This window comes from Oncorhynchus clarkii, chromosome 18 (assembly GCF_045791955.1).
Source record: "Oncorhynchus clarkii lewisi isolate Uvic-CL-2024 chromosome 18, UVic_Ocla_1.0, whole genome shotgun sequence".
NCBI lineage: Eukaryota > Metazoa > Chordata > Actinopteri > Salmoniformes > Salmonidae > Oncorhynchus > Oncorhynchus clarkii.
Window position 1 is genome coordinate 24,643,279 of NC_092164.1, and position 15,176 is coordinate 24,658,454.

Here is a 15,176-nt window from a genome sequence, read left to right on the forward strand (position 1 = left end):
TAACTGATTAATGAATTAAGCTAAAACAATTCTGGAATTAATGAAAACAAAAAGATATTATAATGAACAACAAATCACAGTAATATATGGATGGATTAAATACTGTATGCAACAGGATCTCACAAACTAATTTCCAGTCTTGACGTTCGTCCAACTTGCGCCAAGGTCTAATTGCGAGGCTGCAGTCAAACGTCAAATTATGCCGTCAAAAAGTGAGATTGGGTTGCAGACGCTCTTATCCAGAGCAACTTACAGTTGGTGCATTCATCTTAAGATAGCAAGGTGAGACGACCACATATCAGTCGTAGTAAGTTAATTCTTCCTCAATAAAGAAGTTATGAGCAAAGACAGCGCTAGTAAGACCAGTGCAAAAAAAAAAAAAAAGGGTTCAATAAGTGTTCTTGGCCCGTCCCCATTAGAGACCCCCGTTTGGTTCCAGGTAGAATTATTTTGGGTTTCATGTAGAAACCCTGTGGAACAAGGGTTATACGTGGAACAATAAAGGGTTCTATTTGGAACCAGAAGGATTCTTCAAAGGGTTCCCCAATGGAAACAGCCGAAGAATCCTTTTAGGTTCTAGATAGCAACTTTTTATTTTTAAGTGTAGGGTTTCAGACATTTTCGAAAGATGGACGGGGACTCTGGTGTCCTAGCACCAGGGGGAAGCTGGTTCCACCATTGGGGTGCCAGGACATGGAAGAACTTTGACTGGGCTGAGGGGTTGGAGAGCCAAGTTGGGATGTAAGTTTTGACCAGAGCCTGAAGGAAGGGCAGTTCCCCATGCTGCTCAGTAGGCAAGCACCACGGTCTTGTAGTGGATGCAGCTTCGACTGGAAGCCAGTGGAGTGGTGACATGGGAAAACTTGGGAAGGTTGAAAAACAGATGGCCTGTGGCATTCTGGATAAGTTGCAGGAGTTTGATGGCACAAGTGGGGAGCCCATTCAACAGATAGTTGCAGTAGTCCAGACAGGATATGACTAGTGCTTGGATTAGGCCCTGCGTCACTAGTTGTTTGAGTTCATGAGATGCCTTGGTTTATCTGAGTTCAAGCGATATGAGAGTGGCTACCGAAGCCAAGGCATTACACATAGTTAAGTAGAAGGATGTTTAAATATATGACACTTTCTCGGTACCCAATATTGAAGGTAGAGCTCTCATTAGAGCCTAGCAAAGGGCACTGCAGCAGTTGAATCAATGTCATTTCCATAGCTCTGATCTAAATGTGCCACCCCATCAATCAAAAGAGAGGAGGATGAAAGAGAAAGAGGGGGAGCAAAAAAGAGAAGGAGAAGAGTGGCCAGACACCATTGCATTCCTAAACGTATAGATCACGTCTATTATTGTGTAACTGTGTCCTGTCGCACCTTTTTATAATAATAATGGGGTTAATTCATTAAACTAAGTCTATGATAATTATTCCTCCCTAACGGAGACAGACTCCCCATGGTGACGGAGGGGCACCTTCAGTTCCCTTCTTCCTGCTTCCATATGAGTCGCCATGGCGATGAACATTCCTTCCTGCCCGTCGCCTGGTTACAGCTCAATGGCCTTCATCGTGCGTGCTCAGAGAGAGGGTCACGCCATTGTCTGGGGTTCGACCCTCTGCTTGTGAATCATGCATAAACCAATGAATGCCCATGAGACACTAAGCAGCCCAGACCATACACAGCGTATTGGAACATTGAGGATGGCTGTGAAAGAAATCCTCATGCAAATGCAAAGTACAAATGCAAAGCAGGCCTACAATCATCACTTTCTCAGATAAGCTTCAATTCCTCAGCTTGGGACAGGGCAGGGGTTTAGTTTCCCAGGCCCATGTTTCACCTAATGTGTTCTTTAATTTCTCAAACTGTAAATGAACTGTTATTGGCAAAAGAGGTGCCTAGGCTAGTGGGTTTTATAACGTAGGACGCCCTTTTGAGGTAATGATGATGTGATCATTCGTCTAACGATGGAAGATGTTGTGACCTGAGGGCGATGCCTGTCCCATTTACTAAATGTTGTTAGATTTCATATCCTGTCTCCCTGGGATCATGATAATCACCTCTGTCCCTGACTCCTTGTGTGTGTGTGTGCGTATGTGCGTGTGTATGTGACTTTATAGGGAGGGAGAACATATTGGCTGAATGTGCTGCATTGATGATTTGCTGTCTCCATGGTAACCTCTCCATATAAACGCTTGCCAAGGGAGTGAGCTTGCCTCTGTCTGAGAAGAGGGGGAAAGCACTTGAGCTTCTACTGCCAACAGCCTGACACTGAGGGAGAGAGAGGGGGAGGGCTACACACTCTACAACACTACACACAGTAATCATCTTAAATCCTGTTAATTTCAATTTAATGTTTCTACAATATTCAACAATATTTTATCTGTGAAAAATGAATAACCGAACCGGGCAACAAAAGCCTGCTAACCTAGTTTCAGAAACCAGTGTAGGCTAGTTACAGTTGTCTTACTCTCTAGGCCTGGCCATATAAAAATGCTGTCCCAAGCAGTATACCAAATGGCCTTGTTTTTACTTTTCATGTTCACCTTCTCACTAACGTCCCATGGAGTCTTGTAGATTACTGTATATCATACTGTCAGGTGTCAGCACACGAGAGTAAGCTTACTGTCAGGAGGACGGGAGGAGGACAGGACAGGAGGGCGTAAAGGTCTCACTGGTTCAGCAGCGAAGGGTTAATGGCACTCTCTCTCTCTCTCTCTCTCTCTCTCTTTATCTCTCCAATCCAGGCTGCATCCCATCCGCCTGGGATTGGGAGTCCCATATAGGGTGGCGCACAATTGGCCCAGTGTCGTCTGGGTTTGGCCGGGGTGGGCCGTCATTGTAAATAAGAGTTTGTTCTTAACTGACTTGCCTTGTTAAATAATGGTTACATGTTTTATAATCAATAGGAAGTTATTAGACCATCCCCTCTTCTAACCTCTCCAAATGAGAAGGTGATTATTATTAGAGGTCGACCGATTATGATTTTTCAACGCCGATACTGAATATTGGAGGACCAAAAAAGCTGATACCGATTAGATCGGCCAATTTTTTAAATGTATTTGTAATAATGACAATTACAACAATACTGAATGATCACTTATTTTAACTTAATATAATACACCAATAAAATAAATTTAGCCTCAAGTAAATAATGAACCATGTTCAACTTGGTGTAAATAATGCAAAAACAAAGTGTTGGAGAAGAAAGTAAAAGTGCAATATGTGCTATGTAAGAAAACTAACGTTTCAGTTCCTTGCTCAGAACATAAGAACATATGAAATCTGGTGGTTCCTTTTAACATGAGTCTTCAATATTCCCAGGTAAGAAGTTTTAGGTTGTAGTTAATATAGGAATTATAAATCAAAATCAAATAAAATGTATTTGTCACATACACATGGTTAGCAGATGTTAATGCGAGTGTAGCGAAATGCTTGTGCTTCTAGTTCCGACAATGCAGTAATAACCAACGAGTAATCTAACCTAACAATTCCAAAACTACTACCATATACACACAAGTGTAAAGGGATAAAGAATATGTACATAAAGATATATGAATGAGTGATGGTACAGAACGGCATAGGCAAGATGCAGTAGATGGTATCGAGTACAGTATATACATATGAGATGAGTAATGTAGGGTATGTAAACAAAGTGGCTAGTGATACATGTATTACATAAAGATGCAGTAGATGATAGAGTACAGTATATACATATACATATGAGATGAATAATGTAGGGTATGTAAACATTATATTAAGTAGCATTGTTTAAAGTGGCTAGTGATATATTTTACATCAATTTCCATCAATTCCCATTATTAAAGTGGCTGGAGTTGAGTCAGTGTGTTGGCAGCAGCCACTCAATGTTAGTGGTGGCTGTTTAACAGTCTGATGGCCTTGAGATAGAAGCTGTTTTTCAGTCTCTCGGTCCCAGCTTTGATGCACCTGTACTGACCTCGCCTTCTGGATGATAGCGGGGTGAACAGGCAGTGGCTCGGGTGGGTGTTGTCCTTGATGATCTTTATGGCCTTCCTGTGACATCGGGTGGTGTAGGTGTCCTGGAGGGCAGGTAGTTTGCCCCCGGTGATGCGTTGTGCAGACCTCACTACCCTCTGGAGAGCCTTACGGTTGTGGGCGGAGCAGTTGCCGTACCAGGCGGTGATACAGCCCGACAGGATGCTCTCGAGTGTGCATCTGTAGAAGTTTGTGAGTGTTTTTGGTGACAAGCCAAATTTCTTCAGCCTCCTGAGGTTGAAGAGGCGCTGCTGCGCCTTCTTCACGATGCTGTTTGTGTGGGTGGACCAATTCAGTTTGTCTGTGATGTGTACGCCGAGGAACTTAAAACTTACTACCTTCTCCACTACTGTCCCATCGATGTGGATAGGGGGGTGCTCCCTCTGCTGTTTCCTGAAGTCCACAATCATCTCCTTAGATTTGTTGACGTTGAGTGTGAGGTTATTTTCCTCTATACCATTTGTATTTCATTAACCTTTGACTATTGGATGTTCTTATAGGCACTTTAGTATTGCCAGTGTAACAGTATAGCTTCCGTCCCTCTCCTCGCTCCTCCCTGGGCTCGAACCAGAAACACAACGACAACAGCCACCATCGAAGCAGCGTTACCCATGCAGAGCAAGGGGAACAACTACTAGAAGGCTCAGAGTGAGTGACGTTTGAAATGCTATTAGCGCGCGCTAACTAGCTAGTCATTTCACTTCGGTTACACCAGCCTCATCTCGGGAGTTGATAGGCTTGAAGTCATAAACAGCGCAATGCTTGACGCACAACGAGGAGCTACAGGCAAAACGCACGAAAGTGCTGTTTGAATGAATGGTTACGCGCCTGCTTCTGCCTACCACCGCTCAGTCAGATACTTACATACTTGTATGCTTAGTCAGATTATATGCAACGCAGGACACGCTATATAATATCTAGAAATATCATCAACCATGTGTAGTTAACTATTGATTATGATTGATTGTTTTTTATAAGATAAGTTTAATGCTAGCTAGCAACTTAACTTGGCTTACTGCATTCGCGTAACATCTGTCGTACTGCCCCTGAACAAGGCAGTTAACCCACCGTTCCTAGGCCGTCATTGAAAATAATAATGTGTTCTTAACTGACTTGCCTAGTTAAATAAAGGTATAATTTTTTTTTACAGATTTCCGATTGTTATGAAAACTTGAAATCGGCCCTAATTAATCGGCCATTCCGATTAATCAATTGACCTCTAATTATTATACCAGGAGTGCTGCAGTAATTGTTTCTTAACACAAGACTGGAGTTCCATTTAGCCTACAGTAGATTTCTGCCATACAGTCATTCTAAATAGGCTGTTCTGTGTTTTAGCCACAGAATGAAATAGTATTCTATTGTATTGCATTGTATTTCTACGGTTGTAACCTTCATCGTTGCTTAAGTCTGAGCTCAAAACTAAGTCTACTGGGTGTTGCTATTCTCCATTGAATGCATCCTTGTTGTGTCTATACCTTGAAACGTTTCCTTTCGTCTCAGGAACACGTCAAGGCTCTTGAAATGGCCAGTGCCTAGCAACAGAATGGGTCCAATGTGTTCAGATGTGTTGAGTGGTCTGCTTTTCCATTTCAATATGTATGTTATTCTAATCCACACATAATTTCAAGCTCCTATAAGAAATTGTGAGTATGTGACAGGCTGCCACGTTTGATTTAATCTATAAATAAATATAATTTAATAGAATAGTATAGAATAAACATTTTTTTTTTTTGTTTGTTTAAAGACGATATGCAAATCCTGCTTCACAACAGCTTGCGTGTGTGTATGTGTTTCTGTAGATGCATGCGTGTGTGTGTACAGTCGTGGCCAAAAGATTTGAGAATGACACAAATATACATTTTCACAAAGTCTGCTGCCTCAGTTTGTATGATGGCAATTTGCATATACTCCAGAATGTTATGAAATGATCAGATGAATTGCAATTAATTGCAAAGTCCCTCTTTGCCATGCAAATTAACTGAATCCTCAAAAAATCTCCACTGCATTTCAGCCCTTCCACAAAGGACCAGCTGACATCATGTCAGTGATTCTCTCGTTAACACAGTTGTGAGTGTTGACGAGGACAAGGCTGGAGGTCACTCTGTCATGCTGATTGAGTTTGAATAACAGACTGGATGCTTCAAAAAGGAGGGTGGTGCTTGGAATAATTGTTCTTCCTCTGTCAACCATGGTTACCTGCAAGGAAACAAGTGCTGTCATCATTGCTTTGCACAAAAAGGGCTTCACAGGCAAGGATATTGCTGCCAGTAAGATTGCGTCTAAATCAACCATTTATCGGATCATCAAGAACTTCCAGGAGAGCGGTTCAATTGTTGTGAAGAAAGTGCCCAAGAAAATCCAGCAAGCGCCAGGACCATCTCCTGAAGTTGATTCAGCTGCGGGATCGGGGCACCAGCAGTACAGAGCTTGTTCAGGAATGGCAGCAGGCAAGTGTGAGTGCATCTGCACACACAGTGAGGCGAAGACTTTTGGAGGATGGCCTGGTGTCAAGAAGGGCAGCAAAGAAGCCACTTCTCTCCAGGAAAAACATCAGGGACAGACTGATATTCTGTAAAAGGTACAGGGATTGGACTGCTGAGGACTGGGGTAAAGTCATCTTCTCTGATGAATCCCCTTTCTGATTGTTTGGAGCATCCGGAAAAAAGCTTGTCCGGAGAAGACAAGGTGAGCGCTACCATCAGTCCTGTGTCATGCCAACAGTAAAGCATCCTGAGACCATTCATGTGTGGGGTTGCTTCTCAGCCAAGGGAGTGGGCTCACTAACAATTTTGCCTTAGAACACAGCCACGAATAAAGAATGGTACCAACACATCCTCCGAGAGCAACTTCTCCCAACCATCCAGGAACAATTTGGTGACAAACAATGCCTTTTCCAGCATGATGGAGCACCTTGCCATAAGGCAACAGTGATAACTAAGTGGCTCGGGGAACAAAATATCGATATTTTGGGTTCATGGCCAGGAAACTCCCCAGACCTTAATCCCATTGAGAACTTGTGGTCAATCCTCAAGAGGCGGGTGGACAAACAAAACCCCACAAATTCTGACAAACTCCAAGCATTGATTATTCAAGAATGGGCTGCCATCAGTCAGGATGTGGCCCAGAAGTTAATTGACAGCATGCCAGGGCAGATTGCAGAGGTCTTGAAAAAGAAGGGTCAACACTGCAAATAATGACTCTTTGCATCAACTTCATGTAATTGTCAATAAAGCCTTTGACACGTATGAAATGCTTGTAATTATACTTCAGTATTCCATAGTAACATCTGACAACAATATCTAAAGACACTGAAGCTGCAAACTTTGTGAAAATTTATATTTGTGTCATTCTCAAAACTTTTGGCCACGACTGTATGTTTGCGAATGGGTCTGTGCATGTGCGTGTGTGTAGTCTCCATTTTACTCCCTACTGAAAAAAGAGGCCGTGTTTCAGCACTGTTTCTCCCTCCACCTGTAGTGTACCCTCTCCTCTGCAGGCAGGCTGTGTCCACTGGACCATAGCAGAGGCAGTACCAGTTACACTGGAAATGGAGTGGAAGACAAAGTCAAGGGACTTCTGAGTGTGTGTTGTCGATTTCAGATAAGGAAATTTGTCAAACCTCGCTGAACGTAGAACTAGATAGAGCAGAAGTTAGAACATAAAGTGTATCCTCATTTAGCTGTTAATCAGGCTTTCAGGTATAATATACAGAAACCGTAGGCTATTAAAATTCCTTTGTTTGGCACCAAATGTTCTTTTAAAACTAACAATGTACAACATGAACTAAAAGATAGTTCTGGAACCTTGAAAGTTACACCAGATATTACAACTACATTACATAGTAAGATAAGATTTGGGCTACAAAGTAATGATTGCGGTATTGTCAGAAATGTTACAAGCCTCCAAGAACGCCAAGCAGACTTGGCCTGTGTCATTATTTGCCCCATCAAAACGACAGTAACACCTGTGTCCCAAAATGGCACCCTATTCCCTACATAGTGCACTACTTTTGACAACATCCAATGGCTCTGGGAAAAATGTGTGCACTACATAGGGAAAAGACTGCCAGTTGAGACACAAACTGAGAGAACTGGAAGGAAATCAATGTTGCTGCTGCCTCCTTTTGCCACTGAAGCCCTTTACATTAGAGCTACTGTAAAATGCATGAGCCGGCCTGGCTGGAAGGGTGTCTCAGGTGTCAGGCAGAAGGACTGGTTAAACACCAATAAAGAAGAAGTGACATTTCACATGGAGAGAGAGAGCTAGAGAGAGAGAGAGCTAGAGAGAGAGAGAGAGAGAGAGAGCGAGCTAGAGAGAGAGAGAGCTAGAGAGAGAGAGCGCGAGAGAAAGAGACTCCTATTGTCTTCCTATAGGGAGCTGGATAAGGCAACATGATTTGCAATGTGTTGATTTGTGAAGTCTCAGCTTTCTTAATTTTATTGATCCCAGCTCCCACCACATGCTGCATCAATGAGCCATTCAAGGATAGAAAGCAATTAGTGGGGAACACAGCCCTGTTGAGTCAGGTTGCACACAGTTAGAAAGGCCTCCCTTGACTGCATCCTAATGAGAGCATCATTCTTTTCTCTCTCTCTCCCCCCTTGAGATGAGCTGTATAATTAGTTTGCCTTTTTTTGGGATAAAACGTTTTTGTATGAAGAAACAAAATATATAGCCTATTAGCCAAAAAGTCAATATGTTGCAGTGTGTGTATTTATGCATAAACTATTTAGTTACAAAGCATAGGCATACACTAATAGTCATACCCTAAATTGTCTCATATATGATTAGGAAAGGCTGATCCGAAAATAAAATGCAGCGCTGGCTGAACTGTGATAAATGGAGAAAATATTAGGTGCTTAGATAATAACCCATGAGGCAGGCTGTACATTAAAGGCCCACTCCTTAATTTGAAAAACAATAAAACGGCAGCCCTGCCACTTAGTTAGCTATAAAGCTGAAGGATGGAACTGGAAGCCTACTGAGGAGTTGTCCTGACATCTAGTGGTGAATATTTTCAACACATGCATTTTTTTGTAATGTGCTGTAAATGTAGGCCTACGTGCCACGGGTGATTCAATAGAACTTGCCCATGGGTCATAAAAAAAGGCAATAGGCATACCTGGCAACAACAAAAATAAAAACACCTGGCAAAAATGTGTGTCTAAACTCCACCTCCTCAATTATGGATGCAGTACTCATGTCATAGGCCTACATATTCTTCATTTTTTAAAATCTTTATTTGTATCTGTATGTCATAGCCTACAAAGGTGCTAGGAATGTATTTTAATAAATACATTAATGAATAAATAAATGTAACACTGTACAAAGTTTTGCCTAAGAACCTTGGTGCAGGTTGCTTGCCGCTATGCACATGTGGCACCGGTAATGTGAAGTTTCGCCCCTCCATGCTGAACTCTATAACATTCCTGATTTGTCTGCTGCGCGAAGGCGGAGTCTCCTAGTGTAGTATACTAATATGTGTGCGCAAGGCTGAATGGTAACCACTGTGGCAACCTTGTGAACCAACAGTCTCTCCACAGCGCTTCGCTGATAACAGAGATGTTCTGAATTTCGGCTACCTGGCCTCTTCAGAGAAGGTCAGCATTTGCATATTAATTAACTTCAAGATGAGATGTTAATACAACAACTCGTGGTGGATTGTTGGGCAGCATCCGATTATTTGTTGCTGCAGCTGTATGCGTCGGGAGCCAACGTGCCAGAGGTGACTGCATCCATCGCAGCTTTTATACACCAAGGGGACTGATGACAATAACAATTTCGGATAGTATTGAATTGTGACCGTGCGCTCTTCTCCAATCCATACAGGTTATCTACTTTGAGAAATGCGTGCTTGCAGAATGCAATAGCAGATGATGGAACAACAATTACTTTTTTTCACGGAGATCTAAGATATAGCCCATATGTATGCTTAGCATAAAGCAGGTGCCTCTTATTTGACTTCTCATTCACCAGTGCGTAAAATGGGTAACAGTTTTTCTAACATAGCTGCTTTTCAGTCCCTGCATATTGTCTTACTGGGTTTAGATTCCGCCGGTAAAACGACTGTCCTGTACCGCCTGAAATTCAACGAATTTGTGAACACTGTTCCCACAATCGGATTTAACACCGAGAGGATAAAACTAAGTAACGGTACCGCCAAAGGGATCAGTTGTCATTTTTGGGACGTCGGGGGACAGGAGAAGCTAAGACCGTTATGGAAATCGTACAGTCGGTGCACGGATGGCATTATTTACGTAGTGGACTCAGTGGACGTGGACAGACTAGAGGAAGCCAAAACAGAACTGCATAAAGTTACCAAATTCGCAGAAAACCAAGGGACTCCACTACTGGTGATAGCCAATAAGCAGGACTTGCCCAAGTCTCTATCTGTCCATGAGATTGAGAAGCAACTGGCACTGCATGAGCTCAGCCCTTCTACCACTTACCATGTCCAGCCTGCATGTGCCATCATAGGTGAAGGGCTGCATGAAGGCATGGATCAACTGTATGAAATGATTGTGAAACGAAGGAAATCACTGAAACAAAAGAAAAAGAGATAAAGACTCATTACTGTAAAGTTGACCCCTATCTTCTGTGCTGCCTGCTACTGTACCATGACTTTTGCAGTTGTAGGTATGTCAGGTGATTCTTGTTATGCAGAAGGTTACACTTGCAGTGTTTTTTTTTTTAAATATACACTGTATAGCTTTGGGGTTATTGGTGAAGTTAGTCACTTTTAGCTGTGCTGTTACATTCAATCACACATAGGGAGGAAAAAAAAAATTTGCCTCTTGCTATCAGAAATGTCCTTGACAGGCTGGTACCTGTTTGTTGCTGCTTCACAGTATTTTCTTGTCAATAGTTTTTTCCCCTGGAAAGTGAATGCCCTACACAGCCATTTTTGACAGACTGGAGTAGCAAACATTATTTCCAGATTGGAATGAACATCATTAATCAATATGCTTATAATTTTTCCACTTTGCATGCTCTGTTTATGTCACTAACACATTTAGAGAGACCGTCCATTTCGTTCTAATATTTCCCCTACTCCTTTGAAAACTGGGCAAACAGTGCTGTTTTATAGTAGAATACAATAGCCTATATTGGGTTTAATGTGTCTTTCAAATAAAGAAGGCTATTCATAATTTGCACGTTTCATCACAATATTGTTTTGAATGTTTGTTTTATGACTGATACCCAGCTGAGCATTCTACTCAATGCAGTGTCAGTAAGTGCCAAGGAAGATTTAGTCTGAAGTGCATTACTGTGGCATGGAAACGCGATGACATTCCGAAAGGAAGCAAATAATTAGTACAAGCTTTTGTCATTATTGTTATGTATCCAGATTGACTTTAGATGCAGTATAACTTTAGCTAGCTAGCTAAGATTGAAGGGAGCGCAAACATTTGTTTTGCTAGCTAACGTTAGCGTTGTTACCTATTTCTTGACAAACTTTGCTATCTCACGACAAAGTTGTTTTCTACTAATTATTTGTCTTCTTTAGCAATATCATCGCATTTCCAGGCCACGATAGTGTAATTTTAACGAAACAGCCATTAGCCCCCGTTCAGAAAGACTGAGCATTAAATCAGTCTGACATCAATATGCTGCGGTATCTGTAGAACGTTGATAACAATGGTAACGACATGATGGAGGTGCAACCCCATGAGACATTATGGTTGAAATCCAAACATTTAAAAGACACACCCGATCCCCTCAGCCCTCAAAATAAGTGGACACTTCTGATGATGTTTCATGACGTCTGACAAGTATACACTTGCAGGAAAAGGGGCAAGGGTGGAAGGAATGATTTTTAAATGGACCACCCATGGCCGGATATTCATCACTCGTTCATCCTGCGATGATTGTGTTTTCATATATGCGCTACAGTCAATCATGAGTGCATGTCTACTTATATTAAATATCTAATTATTAGTCTACTGTATGATAGCTAGCAAATTAATTAGCTTACTAACGTTAGCCTGCCTAGCTGAAACTTCTGAAGGAGGAAAATGTTTTACTTCTACAATTTCCAAAAGATAACCAAACAAAAACATATTTAAATTTTACAATATGTGTTTGTGCCGTCGTGTGCATTAGTAGCACAATTTCTAACTTATTTGCATTAGTTTTTACTTACACTTGTTTGTTGACTTCTCCATTGATGCTGTTTTTAAGTTTTTGCGGACTTTTCTTAGCGGATGTACAATCGTCACTAATTGAATTATGGGGAGTTTCAGGCCCCAGAGTGAACATAATTGTAGACTCTCAAAGCCGACTAAAAACAGGGGCTGAGGGGATTACGTTGTAAACTTCCCTTGCTTGGCTAATCATTTTAACCACCCTCCAATATGGCGACGGGGATTCCGCAAGGGCAGAAGGGGAGGGTAAGTGGACAAGGATGTGTCTTTTTTAAGTGTTTGGACTGCAACCTATGTGTTCTAACTTCAATAGTGTGATACTCAGCCCCGTTCTTATTGCTACTTCCTCGGCTACATTGGTAGTAGTTAAATAAAGGTTCCATACATAAAAATAAAAAAACTAAATGTACTGTTTTTTTTGTATTATTATTGGAGAATTAAAGCTAGCCAACAATAGAAAAAACAAACTGTATGTACAGTAAGACAAACCATTTTTTTCCAAAATTAAAATGTTTGTCAACAAAACTTGTGTACTTTTATTTACTTTCCTGAGAGGTATTGACACTTAATGGTATGCTAATAAGTGTGGAGGTAATTTTATTTTACTAAAATGTTTACTCAATTTAAATGTGGAGATTGTCGTCTGTTTGTCCAATGCAGAAGGATTTGTGTTGAAATGGTTTTTATCTGAGTATATCTTTACAACTGTGTTATAACAGTATATTTTCTAGTAGGAGGTAGAATATTTTAAAAAATGAAGAGCTATACCAACATAAATTATTAATTCTTAAATTTACAAACTGCTTGTACAGTGTGACAAAAATGTGTGCGCACAGTCACATCTCAGGTATAGAGGCTAATGAATTTAGGCAGATTATTTTTAGGTTTTACCTTTATTTAACTAGGCAAGTCAGTTAAGAACAAATTCTTATTTACAATGACGGCCTACACCGGCAAAACTCGGACGACGCTGGGCCAATTGCATGCTGCCCTATGGGACTCCCAATTACGGTCAGGTTGTGATAGAGCCTGTATTCGAACCAGGGTGTCTGTAGTGATGCCTCTAGACTGCTGCGCCACTCGGGAACTGGTGAGGATGGGACACTGACACGGCCTGCAACGGAAACTTGCGGTCTCTCCTTCACTGCAGCCGAGGTGAGTAAGACATTTAAACGTGTTAACCCTCGCAAGGCTGCAGGCCCAGACGGCATCCCCAGCCGCGCCCTCAGAGCATGCGCAGACCAGCTGGCCGGTGTGTTTACGGACATATTCAATCAATCCCTATACCAGTCTGCTGTTCCCACATGCTTCAAGAGGGCCACCATTGTTCCTGTTCCCAAGAAAGCTAAGGTAACTGAGCTAAACGACTACCGCCCCGTAGCACTCACTTCCGTCATCATGAAGTGCTTTGAGAGACTAGTCAAGGACCATATCACCTCCACCCTACCTGACACCCTAGACCCACTCCAATTTGCTTACCGCCCAAATAGGTCCACAGACGATGCAATCTCAACCACACTGCACACTGCCCTAACCCATCTGGACAAGAGGAATACCTATGTGAGAATGCTGTTCATTGACTACAGCTCGGCATTCAACACCATAGTACCCGCCAAGCTCGTCATCAAGCTCGAGACCCTGGGTCTCGACCCCGCCCTGTGCAACTGGGTATTGGACTTCCTGACGGGCCGCCCCCAGGTGGTGAGGGTAGGCAACAACATCTCCTCCCCGCTGATCCTCAACACTGGGGCCCCACAAGGGTGCGTTCTGAGCCCTCTCCTGTACTCCCTGTTCACCCACGACTGCGTGGCCACGCACGCCTCCAACTCAATCATCAAGTTTGCGGACGACACAACAGTGGTAGGCTTGATTACCAACAACGACGAGACGGCCTACAGGGAGGAGGTGAGGGCCCTCGGAGTGTGGTGTCAGGAAAATAACCTCACACTCAACGTCAACAAAACTAAGGAGATGATTGTGGACTTCAGGAAACAGCAGAGGGAACACCCCCCTATCCACATCGATGGAACAGTAGTGGAGAGGGTAGCAAGTTTTAAGTTCCTCGGCATACACATCACAGACAAACTGAATTGGTCCACTCACACAGACAGCATTGTGAAGAAGGCGCAGCAGCGCCTCTTCAACCTCAGGAGGCTGAAGAAATTTGGCTTGTCACCAAAAGCACTCACAAACTTCTACAGATGCACAATCGAGAGCATCCTGGCGGGCTGTATCACCGCCTGGTACGGCAACTGCTCCGCCCTCAACCGTAAGGCTCTCCAGAGGGTAGTGAGGTCTGCACAACGCATCACCGGGGGCAAACTACCTGCCCTCCAGGACACCTACACCACCCGATGTCACAGGAAGGCCATAAAGATCATCAAGGACATCAACCACCCGAGCCACTGCCTGTTCACCCCGCTATCATCCAGAAGGCGAGGTCAGTACAGGTGCATCAAAGCTGGGACCGAGAGACTGAAAAACAGCTTCTATCTCAAGGCTATCAGACTGTTAAACAGCCACCACTAACATTGAGTGGCTGCTGCCAACACACTGACACTGACTCAACTCCAGCCACTTTAATAATGGGAATTGATGGGAAATTATGTAAATATATCACTAGCCACTTTAAACAATGCTACCTTATATAATGTTACTTACCCTACATTATTAATCTCATATGCATACGTATATACTGTACTCTATATCATCGACTGTATCCTTATGTAATACATGTATCACTAGCCACTTTAACTATGCCACTTTGTTTACATACTCATCTCATATGTATATACTGTACTCGATACCATCTACTGTATCTGCCTATGCTGCTCTGTACCATCACTCATTCATATATCCTTATGTACATATTCTTTATCCCCTCACACTGTGTACAAGACAGTAGTTTTGGAATTGTTAGTTAGATTACTTGTTGGTTATTACTGCATTGTCGGAACTAGAAGCACAAGCATTTCGCTACACTCGCATTAACATCTGCTAACCATGTGTATGTGACAAATAAAATTT

At 42.5% G+C, this 15,176-nt stretch overlaps 1 protein-coding gene and 1 pseudogene across 1 annotated transcript; both read left to right on the forward strand.

Moving 5' to 3' along the window:
* The first annotated feature begins 9,641 nt into the window (after window positions 1-9,641).
* On the forward strand, window positions 9,642-10,620 carry LOC139372542 (ADP-ribosylation factor-like protein 4C). The gene has a single exon (XM_071112280.1). It carries the CDS (start codon window positions 9,990-9,992, stop codon window positions 10,566-10,568), a length of 579 nt encoding a protein of 192 aa, XP_070968381.1. The 5' UTR covers window positions 9,642-9,989; the 3' UTR covers window positions 10,569-10,620.
* Window positions 10,621-12,359: 1,739 nt separating this feature from the next.
* Window positions 12,360-15,176, forward strand: part of LOC139372279 (aldehyde oxidase 1-like) — a 37,749-nt pseudogene continuing 34,932 nt past the window's right edge.

What these genes read in the sequence shown, in the direction of transcription:
- LOC139372542 (XM_071112280.1), top strand. Translation starts at nt 9,990, where the DNA reads ATGGGTAACAGTTTTTCTAACATAGCTGCTTTTCAGTCCCTGCATATT.